The 21,550-nt window shown below is 39.1% G+C and overlaps 1 protein-coding gene across 2 annotated transcripts in view; it reads right to left on the bottom strand.

The window, feature by feature from the left end:
• LOC125235258 (tubulin-specific chaperone cofactor E-like protein) overlaps positions 1-21,550 on the bottom strand; it is a 51,557-nt gene that overhangs the window by 14,396 nt on the left and 15,611 nt on the right. For both annotated transcript variants that reach the window (XM_048141755.1, XM_048141756.1), the window contains exon 4: positions 20,479-20,578. In XM_048141755.1, the coding sequence (XP_047997712.1) occupies positions 20,479-20,578 (100 nt within the window). The remainder of the gene's footprint in view (positions 1-20,478; positions 20,579-21,550) is intronic.

Raw genomic sequence — 21,550 nt, forward strand, 5'->3', positions numbered from 1 at the left:
TACCACAGGTTTGCGCCAGTTTTCTTTCGCCAAGGAGAGCGGCGTGAGGTTTCTGTCTACTGCCACCACATCACGATGCATCCCACATTCGTTGTTAAGTAAGTAATTCCTGAGGTAGTACACCTCGAGGTTGTCGAGATTTTTGGCGTTTAGGAAGCCTCGACTTCCGCACTTCCGTGGGATGTACAATCTCATGAGTGTAACATACGATGTGTGGTGAGCAGTAGGGGGACCCTTCGATCCAGGGCGTCCAGCTCGGTCTGGGTCCACTTTAGTATGCCAAAAGAGTATAATTATGAGTAGGGGCATTACCCAGGCATTAAAGACGCGCACTTTGTTGCCTCCTGACAAAATACTGTTAAGGACTTTTGTGAGCCGACTGAAAAAGCGCTCCTTCACCGACCATTTAATGTCATCATCCTCAATACCCAACGACTGTGGCATACCAAGGTAGGTAATTATAGGTTTCTGATTTAGAGAAAGATCTGAACGACACATTGTCTCAGAAAAGTGTAAATCTTCTGAATTTACTACCTTCCCCCGCTATACATGCATATCCGCACACTTATCGACACCAAATTCCATTTTGATGGCGGTACTGAAAACTTCTGTGGTTTTCAATAGCACCATCAGATCTTGGGTGTTCGGTGAAAATAGTTTGAGATCCTCCAAGTACAGAAGGTGAGAAATGACTTCACCCTCTCTCTGAAGCTGGCAACCTAGCCCAGAATCCTTCAGCAGAGTGCCGAGAGGATTCAGAGCTTGGCAGAACCACGGGACTCTAATGTCACCCTGGAATATTTCATTATGAAGTCCGGCGGGCCAAGGGGGTCATCCCTGTCTCCTGTCTGACGAAGGACTGTGGTCCACTGCCTCATACCTACATGCGGCCAGGACGGATATTAAAACTGCATCAAGTTTATACAGCTCCAATATCCGTCTCAGCCATAAGTGAGGCACCGAATCTGTGCCTTCTTATAGTCAATCCAAGCGGCCGAGATGGCCTTTTGTTCCGCTGAACTTGTTGGCAAATGGTCATGTCTAATAGGAGCTCTTTAGTACCGCGGGACCCAACCCTATCAAAGACATTTTGAGCGGAAGCCAAAATATTGTTAGAGGTAATGTTCGCGTTAACGTTTGCTCTCAAAATAGATGGAAAGAGCTTGTATAGTGCAGGCATTAGGCAAGCACGTAATGGGTAATGGGTCTATAGTTTTTTGCTTCCGTGTTACTACCGGACTTATACAGCAGGAAAGTAACACAAGTTGGATCCAAGATTTTGCGCTTGGCTTGTTGAAATTGCGTTGCCAGCCAGAAGTTCCGCGGAGAAGAAGAAGCGGAGTCCGCGCGAGCAACGAGAGCCTAGCGAAGCCAATCAAGTGTGGCGTCATTCAGCCGCCTTGACTGCTGAATGACGCGCACCTGATCCGATAGCCGTTGATCCGACACGGTGGTGGATGGCTCAAGTGCCTGAAACAGACGTAGCATCTGAAACGGTACGCGGATAGCCGGGTCCCGCCCACTGTAGCCCCATTATTATCATTTCCTTCCAAACTGATTCATTCCCTTCCACGCCAAAATTGGAAGGAAATGGACGGAAATGAATAGGAGCGGAATGAAGTTTTAACGTTTATTTCAAATATCTTCGCCGTCTCTCGGACTTCAAGGCCACCAAGCAAGCCAAATGAAGACATACCTAAATGATAATAAATTAACTTGACAAGCAATTTCTTTCACTACATAATGTCAAAATAATAACCAGATGGTAATGAGTACTTACCCAGGACGAAACTGGATTTTGATGAGGAGAATCGAAATTGTTGGTAAACCATTAACGTGCGTCCTTCCCCATTGACAAATCGTGGCAGGCTGAGGCGGCAGAGACACGTGGGGATCACGGGTGTTTGTAAATAAAGGCGCGTTCAAACTGGACAAGTCTGACAATTTTTTCGACTGGAAATGAAATTGCGCGCGTGACAAAATTAAAAAGTGCGTTCTCTCTATCAAAGATGCACGCTAGCTAAGCTGAATATGTACTTATATAGTATTAGTTATATACTTACTTATAATCAATAAAGAAAACTGGGGTTTGTCTGTAAATTATGGGAGTTTTGTAATTTTGAACTTCATGGTACGCCATTTTTGGTAAGAGGGAAATGAAGATTTCGCATGTTTTTTATTTTTATAAAAAAAACTATAAGAGCTAGCAAATTTCCAACATGCTCGCCTTATGTTTAAAACTTAAAATACAACTTTTAAAAATAACCACTTGTACATGAGAGTCATCTAAACGCTTGATCCGAGCTCAAACACCAAATCGGCACGAAAAGATAGAACGACCCTTAAACTATACTGAACTGTCATCCCATACATCAGAACAACAGTACCCTCTTGACAAACAGTCATATATTTCTGGCTAGGTTTTAAACATGTAGGGATTCGGCGTATATTCGTGATGTTATCTCTCTTCATCCGAAGAAGGAGAGGAAATGGCGTATAGGAAATAAATGCAATGAAAGTTCACCGTAAAGCCTTTATTGAGGCAGAAGAACCGTTGAGGCAGCCATAGATATAGGGTTTTCAAATACAGGTTTTCAAAAAAACGGCAAAGTACACAGTACGCCATAGTTTTATCGCGATTAATCTTAGTTTAATCTCATCAAGAGGTGATTTTGGCATTGTTTTTTGAAAACTGTTGCAAACAAACTACACTGAGAGAAATTTGCATTGTGAATTTAACAAGTTCGACTTGTTGCGGTTTATCCGTTTGAATCAGCCAAACGTATGTTTAAAACAATATGTGTCAGGTTGTTTTTATAAAATCGACTTGTTGATTCAAATATATTGCCGATTCAAATGACAAAGTAGCTTGTTGTTTGAACCAAAGAGCACGTAGGCGCTATTTTAACCAAAAAACTTGTTGAACGAACATGAAAACTGGTTGTATTTTCTCTCAGTGTGCCATTGATATTTTCAAGTTTTTCTTCTATATAAAATAGAAACTTATAAATAGATAGAACTGGTTACTTGTAAACCGGTTGGATGGATTTCCTATCCGTTTCTTTATGATTCATAATTATACTTTAGCGCATTAATCATTTTCACTAATCACCATATTCAAATTGAATAGACTTACTCTGACACTAATTAGGTAAGTAAACGATTTGTTTACAATTTGTTTTTAACACATGTATATTTTTTTAATTCAAATTTCTATTTCCAAATACTATTTCGGTCAAATTGGCAGAATAGGAGAAAAATCACGACCCTCAACTATAAATTACATGTCTACTATTAATTTCGTATTCGTGCGATTATTTAACATCACTGCTTTTATTAAAATATGCGCATATGTTTATCATTGAAGAATTGAAAAATTTAGGCCTCAATTTATCATTGTACTTAAAGTTCTAAGTAGGTAGCTGTAACTAAGTGTCTATAAGGATTTTGATTATGTAAATTATATTCCACGATTTTTCTTTTTCCGAACACTATAATAAATTTAATATGATTCCAATAAGTTTAAATAAATATGCGCTTCAGTATAATGATTTATTTTAAAACTAGATTTCCTTTAAAATAATGTTTTAGTGAATATGCAATGCTGATTATCCCGTTTCGTCATCATGGGTTACAAAACGTGTCAGTTGAAGTTGAGTCCACAGTCCATGGTGTTCCTTGCCATTCGACGTACGTCATAATTTGTTTTTTCTACTCCCGAACTGTTATTCGTCATTTACAGGGTCGTGCATAGATCTATAAAACCCTACATAAATGTCTATTCCCCAAAGCCAGCGCCCACCGGCTTCCGCGCACGCGCGCAGTAACGAAAAAAATGAAAACGCATTGTTTGGCTCTGTTTCCATGGCAACGCAATTATAACGATACGGCGCGCGAGCGCGGTAAGCCGGCGGGGGATGGCTTTGGGTTTGGGCAGCTGCGCTGGTAGTGCAAAATACAGGAAACAGTGTGAATTTCACAAAAGTATTCTAGAAAACTATTAAAAACTAAGTGCATTGTCGTAGAAAAAGTATTTTATGCAGCGGTGTTTAACTGAGTCAAAAAATACTCGTGGCGTCTTTACCCACGCCACTCGTCTTTTTTGACCTCCTTTAAAAGCCACCCCAGCTCCTTTAAAATACTATAGAAGCATCGCACTCATGATCCTTTTTAAAACTAAAACATAATGCATAATCCTTATGTTCTCAAGTTATTAGTAACTCAGAAACTTCAGAAACTCAAAAACACCTTAAAACGACCCTGCATTAGCTTCAATCAAACAAAGAACCGCGCAGAAGGCGTGGGTGTACAGACCGTTGCGTTCATCTGACATGATTTTATGATTCACTGGCCGGTTCCAGTGTTTTTCCAAATTTAAAAATAAACTATGCCTGGGCCATTATTTTCAAAGTTGTCCACCCCCTTTTTTTGGATTTGGAAAATATTATGTGGTTTCCAATCATGAATCGCGAGCTCTTTCAATCCTAATAGGAGAAAAAAAGTGTCTCAAGGTTTTTTTCCCATTCCGTTACCATATTATTTATACAGTAAGAGAACTCTTCAAAGAAAAACTACTTAAAAAAATCATTGATGTTAAAGGCTTATTACAGAGTCGAGGACTATTTGACAGACAAACATGCATGGCCCGAACCAGAAACTACAAAAAACGAATAGCAATTAAAATAATTGTATTATGTATAGAGGACACAGTTCAGATAAGAAAGCACATCAAATATTTTATATTTTATGTTGTGTAGGTAAATTACATATTTAATGATATTGAGATTCATATTATCTTTTTCTTCTATGACAATTTGATATGTTTTCTCTGAAGAAGAACGACGTATTATTAAGCAATAATATAATTTATTGAAATTGATTTCCATAGAGTACCTAGTCTGTTCATATTCTTTGATGAATACTTTTGCATGTTAAATTGTATGTTGTTATTTAATGCATGTTAATTATAAGATGTAATGTTTTGAAAAGAAGTTGCCCGCCGAGTTTCTTGCCGGTCCCATAGTGGATACCCCCCTCCCAACTGAAGGAGGGACTGAAATCTTCTCGAGGCTGAGGCGTAGGGTTAGAGCCGGCGTAGCTTTATTTGACGTTCATATGCGCATTGTAATATGCCTACTTGAAAATAAATATTTCATTTTCATTTTCATTTTCATTTACATTTTGTATGGAGGTAACGGAATGGAAGGTGTGAAAAATGTATGGAAATCTTGAGACATTTTTTTTCTCCTATCAGGATCGAAAAACCTCGCAACTTCTGAGTATGAATTGCGTAAAAAATACCCATGTAAGGATTCAATCGATTGTTATGTTCATACATCCACCACGGGTGTAGATAAAAAAATATTCTAACTCTATTAGTAGGAAAAGATCAACTTTTTGAAGCATTAACCTACTAAAGCTTTAGGATATTTCCCAACTTTTTCTACTGACGGAAATGGTTTGCAAAACTACAAACTGTAGATATATAGACATAAAATATACCAAATATGTAGGCACCCTACCTGCTACCATCAATCTTAAGTTCATTACGCCGTGGCTTGCGTGGGCGACGGTCGCGCGACGGCGATGCGACGCATACGAAATCAAACCTTATCGATATGGAAGTATGAGACGCGACGGCGATGGTCGCGCGACCGTCGCCCACGCAAGACACGGAGTAACAATTTTACCCTTCAGAGAAGCGATGAACCGATTAGGTGACTTTTAAAACGCAATTGAAAACAAAATAAGGAAAATCCTGCCGAAATATAGAAAAAAGCATCACAAAAGAATCAAAAATATTTCCCGTCATTACATTCATTCTGCATTGACTTCTTCTTATCGTGCCGAGGTTCCTTCCTTATACAGTAGATGCCCAATATGCAGCAGCATTAACAGCCCTGGGTGTAGCGTCTCTCAGATCGAACTCCGAGCAGTGATGAATTCTGCATTGACTGAACGCAATTCAAGTGTATGTTTTCGTTATTTGAGTGTGACACTAACCGCTCTAATGTGTGATATGAGTAATGTAAAGGTGACATTAGCGAGGTAGTTCTTTGACCTTTATGTTTGTCTGAGTCATATTTGTTTAAGCACAACGATTTTTTTAAGGACCTCTGAGGATCTCGCGACTCGCTTATATTAGGTATATGTGATATAGGGTATGCAAAAACCGGTTAACTTAAAAAACCAGTTAATAACCGAGACATTTCCTTCAAAACCGGTTAACCGGTTATTAACCGGTTTTGAGGATTTTTAGTAAATGGCCGTACTACGCAATAATTACCATTACCTTTAAACAATCTGATGTTGATGATATCGTAGCAGGTATTACTTGCACGATGAAGATCATTTTTTTACAGTTTTTGGAAATTTTGTAAAATGTGGAAATTGCTAAAAAAAGGCTTGTATGGTTTGAATGTGATTCGTCAGTTTTGCGTTTTCTAGGCATGTCGCGAGGGTCTACAGCTCCCAGAGCCCCTAGTAATACAAGCAATTGATGTAAGAAAACCAAGATCTCCATTTTACCTTTCTTTTATAAAATATAGTTTGAAATATATGGTAGACTCCGGTTACAAAGACGCTCAAGGGACCGCTGATATTACGTCGTACTAACCGGATGTCGTACAAAACGAATTTCATTTCTTTTAATTAAAAGTAATATCTACATCTCTATTTGGATGGAAGTAGTTTTGTTTCCTCAATTTACTAGTAAAACTAAAAACGTTGTCGCTCGTCGTTGCAACCGGACTTGATGGATGGATTCTGTGTAAAATGTGTCGTAAAAAGCGGCTGGTCGTTAAAATCGGAGTCGTAATAAACGGATGTACTTTCATACTATCACATACGAAAACCAAATAAATACCTGTGCTTATGTCGTTGTAAGAGGTTGGATGTTAGGTCTATGCGGAGTCGTAATATACTAACCGGACTCTACTGTATTGTATAAAATGTATACTCGGTAGTAGACTCGGGACTAATTTTTAAAATAAAATCATTACAGATAATAATTGTGTCAATTAAAAGTAATGAATAAACCTTTATTATTACAAAACATTAAATAATTACGTATTTTTGAACCTTTTTATGCTTAATTTTCCAAATTTTGAGAAATGAATACAGTTTCGGTTATTAACCGGTTAGAGACTATAAAAACCGGTTTTTAACAGAGGCCAAAAAGTCTCGGTTAACCGGTTTTTCGGTTAACCGGTTAACCGGTTTGCACACCCTAATGTGATACCTCATTTTTAATAAAAAGACCAACATAAATCTCCATCATGGTAATTATCGTTAAATCAGTTTTTCTCTATAAAATTTACAAAACGTAACCTTACTGCATGCATACATACTTAGTAAGGTGCATTGGGGTAATTTCGAAAGTCGTTTAATTTCGAAAGTCACATGAAAAATCACCATTATTACCATCATATCAAGATTCCCCTTTCGAAATAACCCGAGCATTTTGTGCTGCGAAATTACCCCAATACACCCTATCTCATTATACAAAATTATTAACGAATTGCAATTACCAAACGCAGATCTGTTGAATTTACAAATGACCATTGCGGTTGCTTTAATCATCAGATTGTCTCTGGCAATACGATTGTGAAAGAAAGAAATCGCAGTTTGTCTATGGTCGGAAGAGTTTGAGAGGAATGGAAGGTCGGCGGTTAAAATGGCGCCAACGCTGATAGAGTGGCCGTGGATATGCTAACCTCGGTAATTATTTTTGGCACAGATATGAGGCATAGTTTTCGTTTCTGACGTTTTGTAATTGTAACTTTTTGTAATAAATATTTGCGTGTGTGATATTCATGATTTCGTAGGTATAGGAGAATAACGGGTAGAGGTTTTTAAAACTGTTTCTATCTTAGGAATAAGTTTCCTTTTGTATGAAATAATGTTATGTTATTTGTGTCCTACATCCCAGCAGAGGGTAACAAGATTTAAAGAAGAAGATATACCTACAATTTTTCGTAAGAATAAATACTTACTTAATATTATTAATTTCGGCAAGGGTCATGCAATCATTCATAGCTCGAAGTAGATAGCCTAACCTACTCTTAATGATTCTAAAGAGATTTAAGAGATCAGGAAAAGTGTCTATGGTATAGTTTATTACCCTAATAATGTGAGTAAGATGGTATTTAGCCAATAATTAAGTGTCTACCAGTGTCTAATCGACTAACCAGTTTTTCCTGTCGTTATTTTCACAATTTTCCTAATATATTTTTTTCTGTTTTGACAAATTTATAGTAAACACACACGGGATTACCAATAAATAATAGGTAGCAGCAAATTGCGCGTTACACGTGAAACAAAGAGCCGTTTCATAACTTTACGTCAATAGCTGTGACATCACTTATACTACGATGCAATTCAACGTAAAACCATACAAAGGTAGGGCTGTCACTGTCAGCCGTTACAATTTTGCAACATATTGTCCGGCATAAAATTGTACAATAAAAAAAAAAAAAGTTTATTTTCTATACATGATTGAGAATTGAGACGCTTACGGGCAGATCTGCTCCTTATAAGTTTAACATAGAGAAGTGTTTTTTTATTGATTCATTTATAAAGTTTGTATATACGATTATATCTGACAAATGCAAGCAACAAGTGGCAACGCGCATGTGACACTCTTTGAGTTGCAGGCGTCCATAGGTTACGGTGACCGCTTTCCAACAGGCGGACCGTATGCTTGTTTGCCACCGACGTAGTATAAAAAAAAAATGCGAAGAAAGTGATGCTCTCATTTCTATTCTACAATTTTTTGTCGTACTGTAGGTACTGTACCCAGAAATAACTTAAATTGGTAGTTAGTTAAGTAATCGGACAACTTAATATTTAACGCTAACAATGTTACTAAAGTAAGTAGATAGTAAAAATATACTACTCCACATTTTTATTTGAACATGAGTAAGATATCGACACGCTCAAATGAAGTTGGTTACATCTGATTATGCACCGCAACTTACTGTTAGAAAAGTCGTGTGCTCATGGATTAGAACTGTACAAAAACTAAAAAATATCTGACAACAGTGGCAACCCTACACAGCGGAACACTTCGTTAAACCATACTTTCACATTCTTCGTCGCGTGACGGTCACAAAGCGACCGCTAAACGATAGAAAAACTATCTTTACCCACAGCTAAATAAGGTTCTAATTAGCACAGAAATTCTCTGGATATAAGCATATATAGCAATGAAATAAATGTATGTTTATATACAGTCGCAATTATATCGGAACAGCCAAAGTGTTCAGAAGTATCTAAGCACGTCTGTGTTGAAGGCGATAGAGTGGGTGTTCAGATGTTTTCGAGTAGCTCGGGCGCTCTGATATATCTGATAGCTGGCGGTGCTGCCGGTTATATTCCGTGTTATGATTGATCGGCCTTGACACAGACAGGCGCGGAAATTGAACAGACAATTAAACAAAAACAGTGAATACTGGATGAGTTCACTGGGTTTTATTACCTAGTTTGCTTAGATTATGGCTTTGTTGCGTAACTTGCATATGTTAAATAAGTGTTGGGTGATGATTAAAAATGTGCTGGATTATTGGCCCTAATTTACTAATTAAGATAAAGCAGACCGAACGGAATCAATGACCAGACCAAGACCGGACCGGAGTCACTGAAGGAATATAATTCGAGCCCTACATTACACTACACCCCAGCAGTGGGTAACAACATTTAAAGAACTAGGGAACAAATCAAATTATTTTATTGAATATTTTTTTGATTTGTTCTTTTTTCAAGTAGTCACACTACTATATATAAATTATAAATTTAAATAGATATCATACACGAAAGAAATAAATTAATAGTTTAAAAAACACTATAAAACACGCTTTTATAAATGCACGTAAAAACCAAAAATAAATTATGGATCGTTCAAGTTGTCTCTATTTGTGAGCTGAAGTTTAAAAACTATGTGCTTTTAATTATAATATTTGATTGTAAAAGCGTGGGGCGCTGGAACAGGAAAGACTTTTTGTATAACTTGCTGATAAATCAAATTATGCTATGTTACGGGAAGGAGGTTACACAGATTAAAAGTCAGTGTTCAATGTAGGTACCAGTTTGTCGAACTCAGACAAAATATGCGCTAGTAGCGAGGAGAGTCGACAGTCACCGACACTTAGAACGCCGCTTTTTTCCGGTAATCAAAGTACAAAAGGGGAAAGTGTCTACAGTGACAGGATGCAGAGTTCTTGTTCGTGGACGAGATATCTTTGGTTCTCTTTGGTAACCCTTAGGCGGCATATGTAAACGTTATGTTCTTATGCAACTTCATTCGCCAGGAAGTTCGGATTAGTATTTGTTTACAAGAAAGTCTTTCCTGTTCCAGCGCCCCACGCTTTTACAATCAAATATTATAATTAAAAGCACATAGTTTTTAAACTTCAGCTCACAAATAGAGACAACTTGAACGATCCATAATTTATTTTTGGTTTTTACGTGCATTTATAAAAGCGTGTTTTATAGTGTTTTTTAAACTATTAATTTATTTTATACTTTTTAGTCATTAATAATGAAATACTTTTAACATTTATACATAAATTTATTTCAAGTAGGCGGATTTTACATGCCATTTGTGGCTTAACGTGTACTTATTGCTAATTGCTACTTAATAATAACTAGCGGCTACCTTCTTATTACGGTATTATCATAAAAATGTTTATACCTAGTAAGTTATCCGTAAAAGATAGACAATATAGACATGTGCCATCGCGGACTTTTTGAAGACATTAGAGAGACATACTTTCGCCATACATTGTTTTGAAGCTCTCAGCTAGTGGAATTTTGTTTGACTCGATTAGAAAATATTGTCACATTTCAACTAATTCAAACAAAATTTAAGTATTTCTTTTTTGCCGAGCCCCCTTTATTTGCTCTTAAGGGTCACAGGAAAACCATTACCCAACTTATTTTAAATACAACGTTGATCTTTCTTTTATGCGGGGGCTTCGCCCCCGAGCCCCCTTTGTTTGCTCTTAAAGGTCACAAGAAAACGCTAACCCAACTTATTTTAAATACTACGTTAATCTTTCTTTTATGCGGGGGCTTCGCCCCCGAGCCCCCTTTTCGTTGCTCTTAAGGGTAACAAGAAAACCCTTACCCAACTTATTTTAAATACAACGTTTATCTTTCTTTTATGCGGGGGCTTCGCCCCCGAGCCCCCTTTGTTTGCTCTTAAAGGTCACAAGAAAACGCTAACCCAACTTATTTTAAATACTACGTTAATCTTTCTTTTATGCGGGGGCTTCGCCCCCGAGCCCCCTTTTAGTTGCTCTTAAGGGTAACAAGAAAACCCTAACCCAACTTATTTTAAATACAACGTTTATCTTTCTTTTATGCGGGGGGCTTCGCCCCCCGAGCCCCCTTTGTTTGCTCTTAAAGGTCACGAGAAAACGCTAACACAACTTATTTTAAATACTACGTTGATCTTTCTTTTATGCGGGGGGGCTTGGCCCCCCCGAGCCCCCCTTTTCGTTACTCTTAAGGGTCACAAGAAAACCCTAACCCAACTTATCTTAAATACTACGTTGATCTTTCTTTCATGCGGGGGCTTCGCCCCCCGAGCCCCCCTTTGTTTGGTCTTAAAGATCACAAGAAAACGCTAACCCAACTTATTTTTACTACGTTGATCTTTCTTTTATGCGGGGGGGCTTCGCCCCCCCGAGCTCCCCTTTTCGTTACTCTTAAGGGTCACAAGAAAACCCTAACCCAACTTATTTTAAATACTACGTTGATCTTTCTTTTATGCGGGGGGCTTCGCCCCCCGAGCCCCCCTTTTCGTTACTCTTAAGGGTCACAAGAAAACCCTAACCCAACTTATTTTAAATACTACGTTGATCTTTCTTTTATGCGGGGGGCTTCGCCCCCCGAGCCCCCTTTTAGTTGCTCTTAAGGGTAACAAGAAAACCCTAACCCAACTTATTTTAAATACAACGTTTATCTTTCTTTTATGCGGGGGGCTTCGCCCCCCGAGCCCCCCTTTGTTTGCTCTTAAAGGTCACAAGAAAACGCTAACCCAACTTATTTTAAATACTACGTTGATCTTTCTTTTATGCGGGGGGCCAGCCCCCCTTTTCGTTACTCTTAAGGGTCACAAGAAAACCCTAACCCAACTTATCTTAAATACTACGTTGATCTTTCTTTCATGCGGGGGGCTTCGCCCCCCGAGCCCCCCTTTGTTTGGTCTTAAAGATCACAAGAAAACGCTAACCCAACTTATTTTAAATACTACGTTGATCTTTCTTTTATGCGGGGGGGCTTCGCCCCCCCGAGCTCCCCTTTTCGTTACTCTTAAGGGTCACAAGAAAACCCTAACCCAACTTATTTTAAATACTACGTTGATCATTCTTTTATGCGGGGGGCTTCGCCCCCCGAGCCCCCCTTTTCGTTACTCTTAAGGGTCACAAGAAAACCCTAACCCAACTTATTTTAAATACTACGTTGATCTTTCTTTTATGCGGGGGCTTCGCCCCCGAGCCCCCTTTTCGTTACTCTTAAGGGTCACAAGAAAACCCTAAACCAACTTATTTTAAATACAACGTTGATCTTTCTTTTATGCGGGGGCTTCGCCCCCGAGCCCCCTTTGTTTTCTCTTAAAGGTCACAAGAAAACGCTAACCCAACTTATTTTAAATACAACGTTGATCTTTCTTTTATGCGGGGTGGGCTTCGCCCCCCGAGCCCTCCTTTTCGTTACTCTTAAGGGTCACAAGAAAACCCTTACCCAACTTATTTTAAATACTACGTTGATCTTTCTTTTATGCGGGGGGCTTCGCCCGCCGAGCCCCCCTTTTCGTTACTCTTAAGGGTCACAAGAAAACCCTTACCCAACTTATTTTAAATACTACGTTGATCTTTCTTTTATGCGGGGGGCTTCGCCCGCCGAGCCCCCCTTTTCGTTACTCTTAAGGGTCACAAGAAAACCCTAAACCAACTTATTTTAAATACAACGTTGATATTTCTTTCATGCGGGGGCTTCGCCCCCGAGCCCCCTTTGTTTGCTCTTAAAGGTCACAAGAAAACGCTAACCCAACTTATTTTAAATACAACGTTGATCTTTCGTTTATGCGGGGGGCTTCGCCCCCCGAGCCACCCTTTGTTTGCTCTTAAAGGTCACAAGAAAACGCTAACCCAACTTATTTTAAATACAACGTTGATCTTTCTTTTATGCGGGGGGCTTCGCCCCCCGAGCCACCCTTTGTTTGCTCTTAAAGGTCACAAGAAAACGCTAACCCAACTTATTTTAAATACTACGTTAATCTTTCTTTTATGCGGGGGTTTCGCCCCCTGAGCCCCCCTTTTCGTTACTCTTAAGGGTAACAAGAAAACCTTAACCCAACTTATTTTAAATACAACGTTTCTCTTTCTTTCATGCCGGGCTTCGCCCCCCGAGCCCCCCTTTGTTGGCTCTTAAAGGTCACAAGAAAACGCTAACCCAACTTATTTTAAATACTACGTTGATCTTTCTTTTATGCGGGGGGTTTCGCCCCCCGAGCCCCCCTTTTCGTTACTCTTAAGGGTCACAAGAAAACCCTAAACCAACTTATTTTAAATACAACGTTGATCTTTCTTTTATGCGGGGGCTTCGCCCCCGAGCCCCCTTTGTTTGCTCTTAAAGGTCACAAGAAAACGCTAACCCAACCAATTTTAAATACTATGTTAATCTTTCTTTTATGCGGGGGCTTCGCCCCCGAGCCCCCTTTTCGTTACTCTTAAGGGTAACAAGAAAACCTTACCCAACTTATTTTAAATATAACGTTTATCTTTCTTTTATGCGGGGGCTTCGCCCCCCGAGCCCCCCTTTGTTTGCTCTTAAAGGTCACAATAAAACGCTAACCCAACTTATCTTAAATACTACGTTGATCTTTCTTTCATGCGGGGGGCTTCGCCCCCCGAGCCCCCCTTTGTTTGCTCTTAAAGGTCACAAGAAAACGCTAACCCAACTTATTCTAAATACTACGTTGATCTTTCTTTCATGCGGGGGCTTCGCCCCCCGAGCCCCCCTTTTCTTTACTCTTAAGGATCACAAGAAAACCTTAACCCAACCTATTTTAAATACAACGTTGATCTTTTTTTCATGCTTCCCCCCTCGAGCCCCCCCCCCCCTTTTTCTGTTCTTATCTTCCGGCACCATCATCAGGCCTTGAAACCTAATCGTAGTCATAGTTCATTACAAGACTTTTCTAAGAAGCCCAAAAACAGCTATGATACGATGTTCCATCATGTAGTTCCAGTTCATATCTTCCGGCTCCATCATCAGACCTTGAAACCTAATCGTAGTCAAAGTTCATTACAACACTTTTCTAAGAAGCCCAAAAACAGCTATGATACGATGTTCCATCATGTAGTTCCAGTTCATATCTTCCGGCTCCATCATCAGACCTTGAAACCTAATCGTAGTCAAAGTTCATTACAAGACTTTTCTAAGAAACCCAAAAACAGCTATGATACGATGTTCCATCATGTAGTTCCAGCTCATATCTTCCGGCTCCATCATCAGACCTTGAAACCTAATTGTAGTCAAAGTTCATTACAAGACTTTCCTAAGAAGCCCAAAAACAGCTATGATACGATGTTCCATCATGTAGTTCCAGTTCATATCTTCCGGCTCCATCATCAGACCTTGAAACCTAATCGTAGTCAAAGTTCATTACAAGACTTTTATAAGAAACCCAAAAACAGCTATGATACGATGTTCCATCATGTAGTTCCAGTTCATATCTTCCGACTCCATCATCAGATCAGCTCAACAGTACCATATTATTGTATTGTCATCGGAACTACATATAGCTGCCAATTTTCATTACGCTACGACTCCTGGAAGATGGTTAAATTAGCTTCCTTAGATTCCATTACATACATAGTTACATACACGACGACCTAATAAAAGCGTGTTAAAAATGTTTATACCTAGTAAGTTATCCGTAAAAGATAGACAATATAGACATGTGCCATCGCGGACTTTTTGAAGACATTAGAGAGACATACTTTCGCCATACATTACATACATACCACAGAACTATATTTAGATAGAAGAAACAAGTTCATCTATTTGTATAGGGGCCGAGCGTGTCAAATTTTGTACTGAAGTTGTTTCTTGCCTGTAATTTTAAATATGTCTCAGGCTCTTGATTGTTCATAATTTTTGTGTTGTTGCAATTGAATATCACGTAATGAGGCATTTTTTATGTTTTTATTGACTTCAACTTACAAAAATTGACGCCCGAAAGCTGCAAGCTGCGATTAAAGACGGACAACTCAGTGGATTTCACTGAGTTCATTTGACACGCTAAGTAGATACGTTTGCTTGATCTATGGTATATATGACATCTGTGATACATACATTGTTTTGAAGCTCTCAGCTAGTGGGATTTTGTTTGACTCGATTAGAAAATATTGTCACATTTCAACTAATTCAAACAAAATTTAAGTATTTCTTTTTTGCCGAGCCCCCCTTTGTTTGCTCTTAAAGGTCACAAGAAAACGCTAACCCAACTTATTTTAAATACTACGTTGATCTTTATACGGGGGCTTCGCTCTCGAGCCCCCCTTTTCGTTACTCTTAAGGGTCACAAGAAAACCCTAAACCAAATTATTTTAAATACAACGTTGATCTTTCTTTCATGCGGGGGGCTTCGCCCCCCGAGCCCCCCTTTGTTTGCTCTTAAAGGTCACAAGAAAACGCTAACCCAACTTATTTTAAATACAACGTTGATCTTTCTTTTATGCGGGGGCTTTCGCCCCCGAGCCCCCTTTGTTTGCTCTTAAAGGTCACAAGAAAACGCTAACCCAACTTATTTTAAATACTACGTTAATCTTTCTTTTATGCGGGGGCTTCGCCCCCGAGCCCCCTTTTCGTTACTCTTAAGAGTAACAAGAAAACCCTAACCCAACTTATTTTAAATACAACGTTTATCTTTCTTTTGTGCGGGGGCTTCGCCCCCGAGCCCCCCCTTTGTTTGCTCCTAAACGTCACAAGAAAACGCTAACCTAACTTATCTTAAATACTACGTTGATCTTTCTTTCATGCGGGGGCTTCGCCCCCCGAGCCCCCCTTTGTTTGCTCTTAATGGTCACAAGAAAACGCTAACCCAACTTATTCTAAATACTACGTTAACCTTTCTTTCATGCGGGGGGCTTCGCCCCCATTTTCTTTACTCTTAAGGATCACAAGAAAACCCAACTTAATTTAAATACAACGTTGATCTTTCTTTTATGCGGGGGGCTTCGCCCCCCGAGCCCCCCTTTGTTTGCTCTTAAAGGTCACAAGAAAACGCTAACCCAACTTATTCTAAATACTACGTTGATCTTTCTTTTATGCGGGGGGCTTCGCCCCCCGAGCCCCCCTTTTCTTTACTCTTAAAGATCACAAGAAAACCTTAACCCAACTTATTTTAAATACAACGTTGATCTTTGTTTTATGCGGGGGCTTCGCCCCCCGAGCCCCCTTTGTTTGCTCTGAAAGGTCACAAGAAAACGCTAACCCAACTTATTTTAAATACTACGTTAATCTTTCTTTTATGCGGGGGGCTTCGCCCCCCGAGCCCCCCTTTTCGTTACTCTTAAGGGTAGCAAGAAAACCCTAACCCAACTTATTTTAAATACAACGTTTATCTTTCTTTTATGCGCCTCCCTTTGTTTGCTCTGAAAGGTCACAAGAAAAGGATAACCCAACTTATTTTAAATACTATGTTGATCTTTCTTTCATGCTTCCCCCCTCGAGCCCCCCCCCCCTTTTTTTCTGTTCTTATCTTCTGGCACCATCATCAGGCCTTGAAACCTAATCGTAGTCATAGTTCATTACAAGACTTTTCTAAGAAGCCCAAAAACAGCTATGATACGATGTTCCATCATGTAGTTCCAGTTCATATCTTCCGGCTCCATCATCAGACCTTGAAACCTAATCGTAGTCAAAGTTCATTACAAGACTTTTCTAAGAAGCCCAAAAACAGCTATGACGATGTTCCATCATGTAGTTCCAGTTCATATCTTCCGGCTCCATCATCAGACCTTGAAACCTAATCGTAGTCAAAGTTCATTACAAGACTTTTCTAAGAAGCCCAAAAACAGCTATGATACGATGTTCCATCATGTAGTTCCAGTTCATATCTTCCGGCTCCATCATCAGACCTTGAAACCTAATCGTAGTCAAAGTTCATTACAAGACTTTTCTAAGAAGCCCAAAAACAGCTATGATACGATGTTCCATCATTTAGTTCCAGTTCATATCTTCCGGCTCCATCATCAGACCTTGAAACCTAATCGTAGTCAAAGTTCATTACAAGACTTTTCTAAGAAACCCAAAAACAGCTATGATAAGATGTTCCATCATGTAGTTCCAGTTCATATCTTTCGGCTTCATCATCAGACCTTGAAACCTAATTGTAGTCAAAGTTCATTACAAGACTTTTCTAAGAAACCCAAAAACGGCTATGATACGATGTTCCATCATGTAGTTCCAGTTTATATCTTCCGGCTCCATCATCAGATCAGCTCAACAGTACCATATTATTGTATTGTCATCGGAACTACATATAGCTGCCAATTTTCATTACGCTACGACTCCTGGAAGATGGTTAAATTAGCTTCCTTAGATTCCATTACATACATAGTTACATACACGACGACCTAATAAAAGCGTGTTAAAAACGACAAGGCCCACTGGTGGCCGAGCCGGGAAGCAAACCCGGGTCTTCAGCTTACGCGGCTAACGTCTTCACCACTAGACGGGCGGGCGGGTGGTCTAGTGGTGAAGACGTTAGCCGCGTAAGCTGAAGACCCGGGTTCGATTCCCGGCTCGGCCACCAGTGGGCCTTGTCGTTTTTTCTTTCGTGTATGATATCTATTTAAATTTAACATTTAAAGAAGATCATTTACTAATAACTGCCACAAATATTAGTAACTAGCTTTTGCCCGCGGCTTTGCTCGCGTTAGAAAGAGACAAAAAGTAGCCTATGTCACTCTCCATCCCTTCAACTATCTCCACTTAACGACACTACACAATTCGTCGCTCCGTTTTGCCGTGAAGGACGGACAAACAAACAGACACACACACTTTCCCATTTATAATATTAGTATGGATAAAAAGGACCAAATTATTCAAACTTGTAAGAATTGAAAGAACTTGAAAATCATTGTAAGAATTCTGATTATGTCTTTTTTCTACTCCCGAACTGATGTAATTCGTCATTTACAGGGTCATGCATAGATCTTTAAAACCCTACATAAAAGTCCAGCTATTCCCCAAAGCCAGCGCCCACCAGCTTCCCGCGCACGCGCGCAGTAACGAAAAATTTAAAACGCATTGTTTGGCTCTGTAACCATGGCAACGCATTATTCTTATAACGATACTGCGCGCGTGCGCGGTAAGCCGGCGGGGGATGGCTTTGGGCAGCAGCGCTGGCAGGGCAGTGCAAAATACAGGAAACAGTGTGAATTTCATGAAAATTATTCTACTTAGTCTTAAAAAAACTAAGTACATGGTCGTAGAAAAAGTATAGTATGCAACGACGTTTAACTGAGTAAAAAATACTCGTGGCGTCTTTATTAACAATTTACCCACGCCACTCGTCTTTTTTGACCTCCTTTAAACGCCTGTTGCATAAAATATTAAAATACTATAATCAGAAAAATATTTATGCAGCTGAAATCGCGAGAAAATATTTTTTATTTGTTTTTGTTACTTAAACAGACGCAATCCAATAGGTACGACTCAACTGTAGAATACTGTAAGTATTAGATGCGCTCATCAACTTTCATATCATCGTAAAATGAAAACAGTTACCTTAGAATACATATACCTTAATTAATACTAAAGACATATGCTCCACCCATGGTCAAACAAAAGTGTTCATTTGTATATTACGCATGTATTTAAGTACTTCTCGAAGTCAACTTATGCGTAGCAACATGTGTTCCTCGGTAATGCTGATATTTATTGCTTATTTCGTAATGGATGTTATTGGAATTTTATTGAAACTAAACATGCTAGACGTATTAACTTACTACGCGTCTTATATTGCCCATACAAAATAATTAATCGCAAAGTTTATTTTCATTAAAAAAAACATTTGCCATCCATTGACGTCATTGTGTCGATGTCACATTGTTTTCAAATTCCTTCGATCAGATTAAAATCGTCACATTATAATAGGACTAATAGCATAGACAATAAATAATGTTCAGAGACCCGAGTGAAGAAATGTGAAGTTACGATCACAATTAGAAGAAGTACTAAACTGATCATCAATAATTGATAATGTTATCAATGTTATCAAGTAAATAAATATGTAATATTCTAAGACATACTGCAAAAATTTGATAAAGCTACGAAAACAGATTGACTGGTCGTTTATACGACTGGGCCCGTTTCTCGAAAGGTACTAGCCTTGTATTACAAGTGTGTTTCCATGACAACCCATACGATTTGACAATTCGCACACTTGTAATACAAGGCTTGTACCTTTTGAGAAACGGGCCCATGGAATAACATTGTGAATGTTAAGTATTCTCAGATTGCATGAAGAAATGATGAAGTTACGATTACGAATTGAAGGAGTACTAAATTGATCATCTATAACGTATGCGTCAGATCAAGCTAATGTGTCGAAATTACGCGTGCCGGGGTCGTAATATTCCCAATAGACGCGTACGCGCACGAAAGTCTTATTCCCAAGCCAATACAAAATGGCCTCTTAGTCTATAAGAACTACTCGTAATCTTAGAGAAACATACTGGTCTTACAGGGTTCAGGTTATAGTAGCTGAACCACCAACTGGCTACTGAGAGTTTAGCGCTATCTCATTTACTCATTCTAAGATCAGGTCAGCGTGACAAGGATAGCATTAGGACTTAGGTATCGCTATTGGAACGGGAGTCGAGAATTGCGTAAGTGAAGTGGGCCACAACTAAATCCGGAAGACCTTCACCTGCATTGGGCCGATAGCTCCCGAGGGACGTACGCACAAATTACGACACCCCGAGACGCTAATATAATGTATTGATGCTGGCTATCGCGAATATTGATGGGCTATAGTCTGATGAAATTCAAACTGGAGCAAAGGGATTGATTATTTTCACAACTAGGTATCTTGCATAGGTAATAGGTATATTAAATCATTGACCCCAGTATCTATAGAAAAAGTTGCAAGCATGTTAGACAAACTGCTCGTCTTATCCGGCTAAGGCACAACACAGCTCGATTAAGTGGCAGTAGCCGCAGTAGTAGTAGTAGTAGCTCTTTATTGTACAAAAACACATTAAAAATAACATACATTGAGATGTGAAGTACAAAGGCGAACTTATCCCTTAGAGGGATTTCTTCCAGTTAACCACCAGTTAGTCAGTTTTAGTTATTTCGCCACAAAGTGCTGGAACAACATACCTCCGCCTATAGAAAACACCCATTCGTTTCCCAGACTTTTCTACATCTTAAAGGCATATCAACCACACTTACCTGAACTCGTAAACTCTTCAACGAGGGAAACTGAGCCAGCCTGTCGATTTCATCCCACGTCGCGAGCCCCGTATTGTTCAGGTTCAAAAACCGGAGGCGGCTGCAAACGGATAGGTCATTAATAAGGCTTATTACCTAAGTACGAGCCAACACACCAATATTTAATACATATACTTATTTAGCGTCCATAGCAGGCATTTGAAAATTTAGAACAATCGCACGTCCTTGTTTTTGTATTCCTATATATAACTATAGTACCTAGTGTAGTGTCCTATCCTTCGGGTGATGATTTGAGCAAAGCAATTCTCAATGTGCTAAGCGAGATCTCGCCAATCCCGATGAAATTGCATCTAAGTCGTCCTCTCATCTTAAGCAACAGAACTGTTCATTTTAGTATCTAATAGTAATAAAGGCAGAAATTAGCTAATTGGCGCAGTGCGATTTAGAAACATCTCTCAAATTTCACTGGAACGTCTCTTACGAAATGCTTTTGTCCTTTGTTTTTGTCCTTTGTTAATGGTGGTAATTCGTGTTTTGCCTTATATAACAGCTACTTTAATCTAGCAAAGCTCGAGATACACTGCCAATTTTGAAGGATAGTATTTCGCAAAGGTCTTTCTCGAGACCTATGACCTATTTCTATGTATACTTGGATAAAGATATAACTTTAGTTTTGGCTTTATGGTGTAGGTATTGAACAAATTACGAATAAAAATCCAATATAACAGTTTAAAAAATCTACAAGCACATGGAAACATAAATCTGTAATAAAGGTCATATTTTACGAGCCGACTAATTACGGCGCTAGGTTCATTAGGTCAATGTTAGTAGTCAGGGTTAAGCCGATAACAATATAGGGGACGAGATTACATAATCCACTTATTATGTTTTTGTCTAGGCCTTTAAGAGATGAATAAGATGCTGAGCTCTATAGCCATGCGTTTGAGTCGTTTGCGATAAAATTAGTAGGGTAGAGAGCTCGTAACTTTAAGAAATTGAGATCTCAATCAAATTCTGGACATGTATGTGTGATTCAGGATTATACAAATTAAATCGTTGTATCCTATTCTTC

Source organism: Leguminivora glycinivorella, chromosome 17 (assembly GCF_023078275.1).
Source record: "Leguminivora glycinivorella isolate SPB_JAAS2020 chromosome 17, LegGlyc_1.1, whole genome shotgun sequence".
Classification (NCBI taxonomy): Eukaryota; Metazoa; Arthropoda; class Insecta; order Lepidoptera; family Tortricidae; genus Leguminivora; species Leguminivora glycinivorella.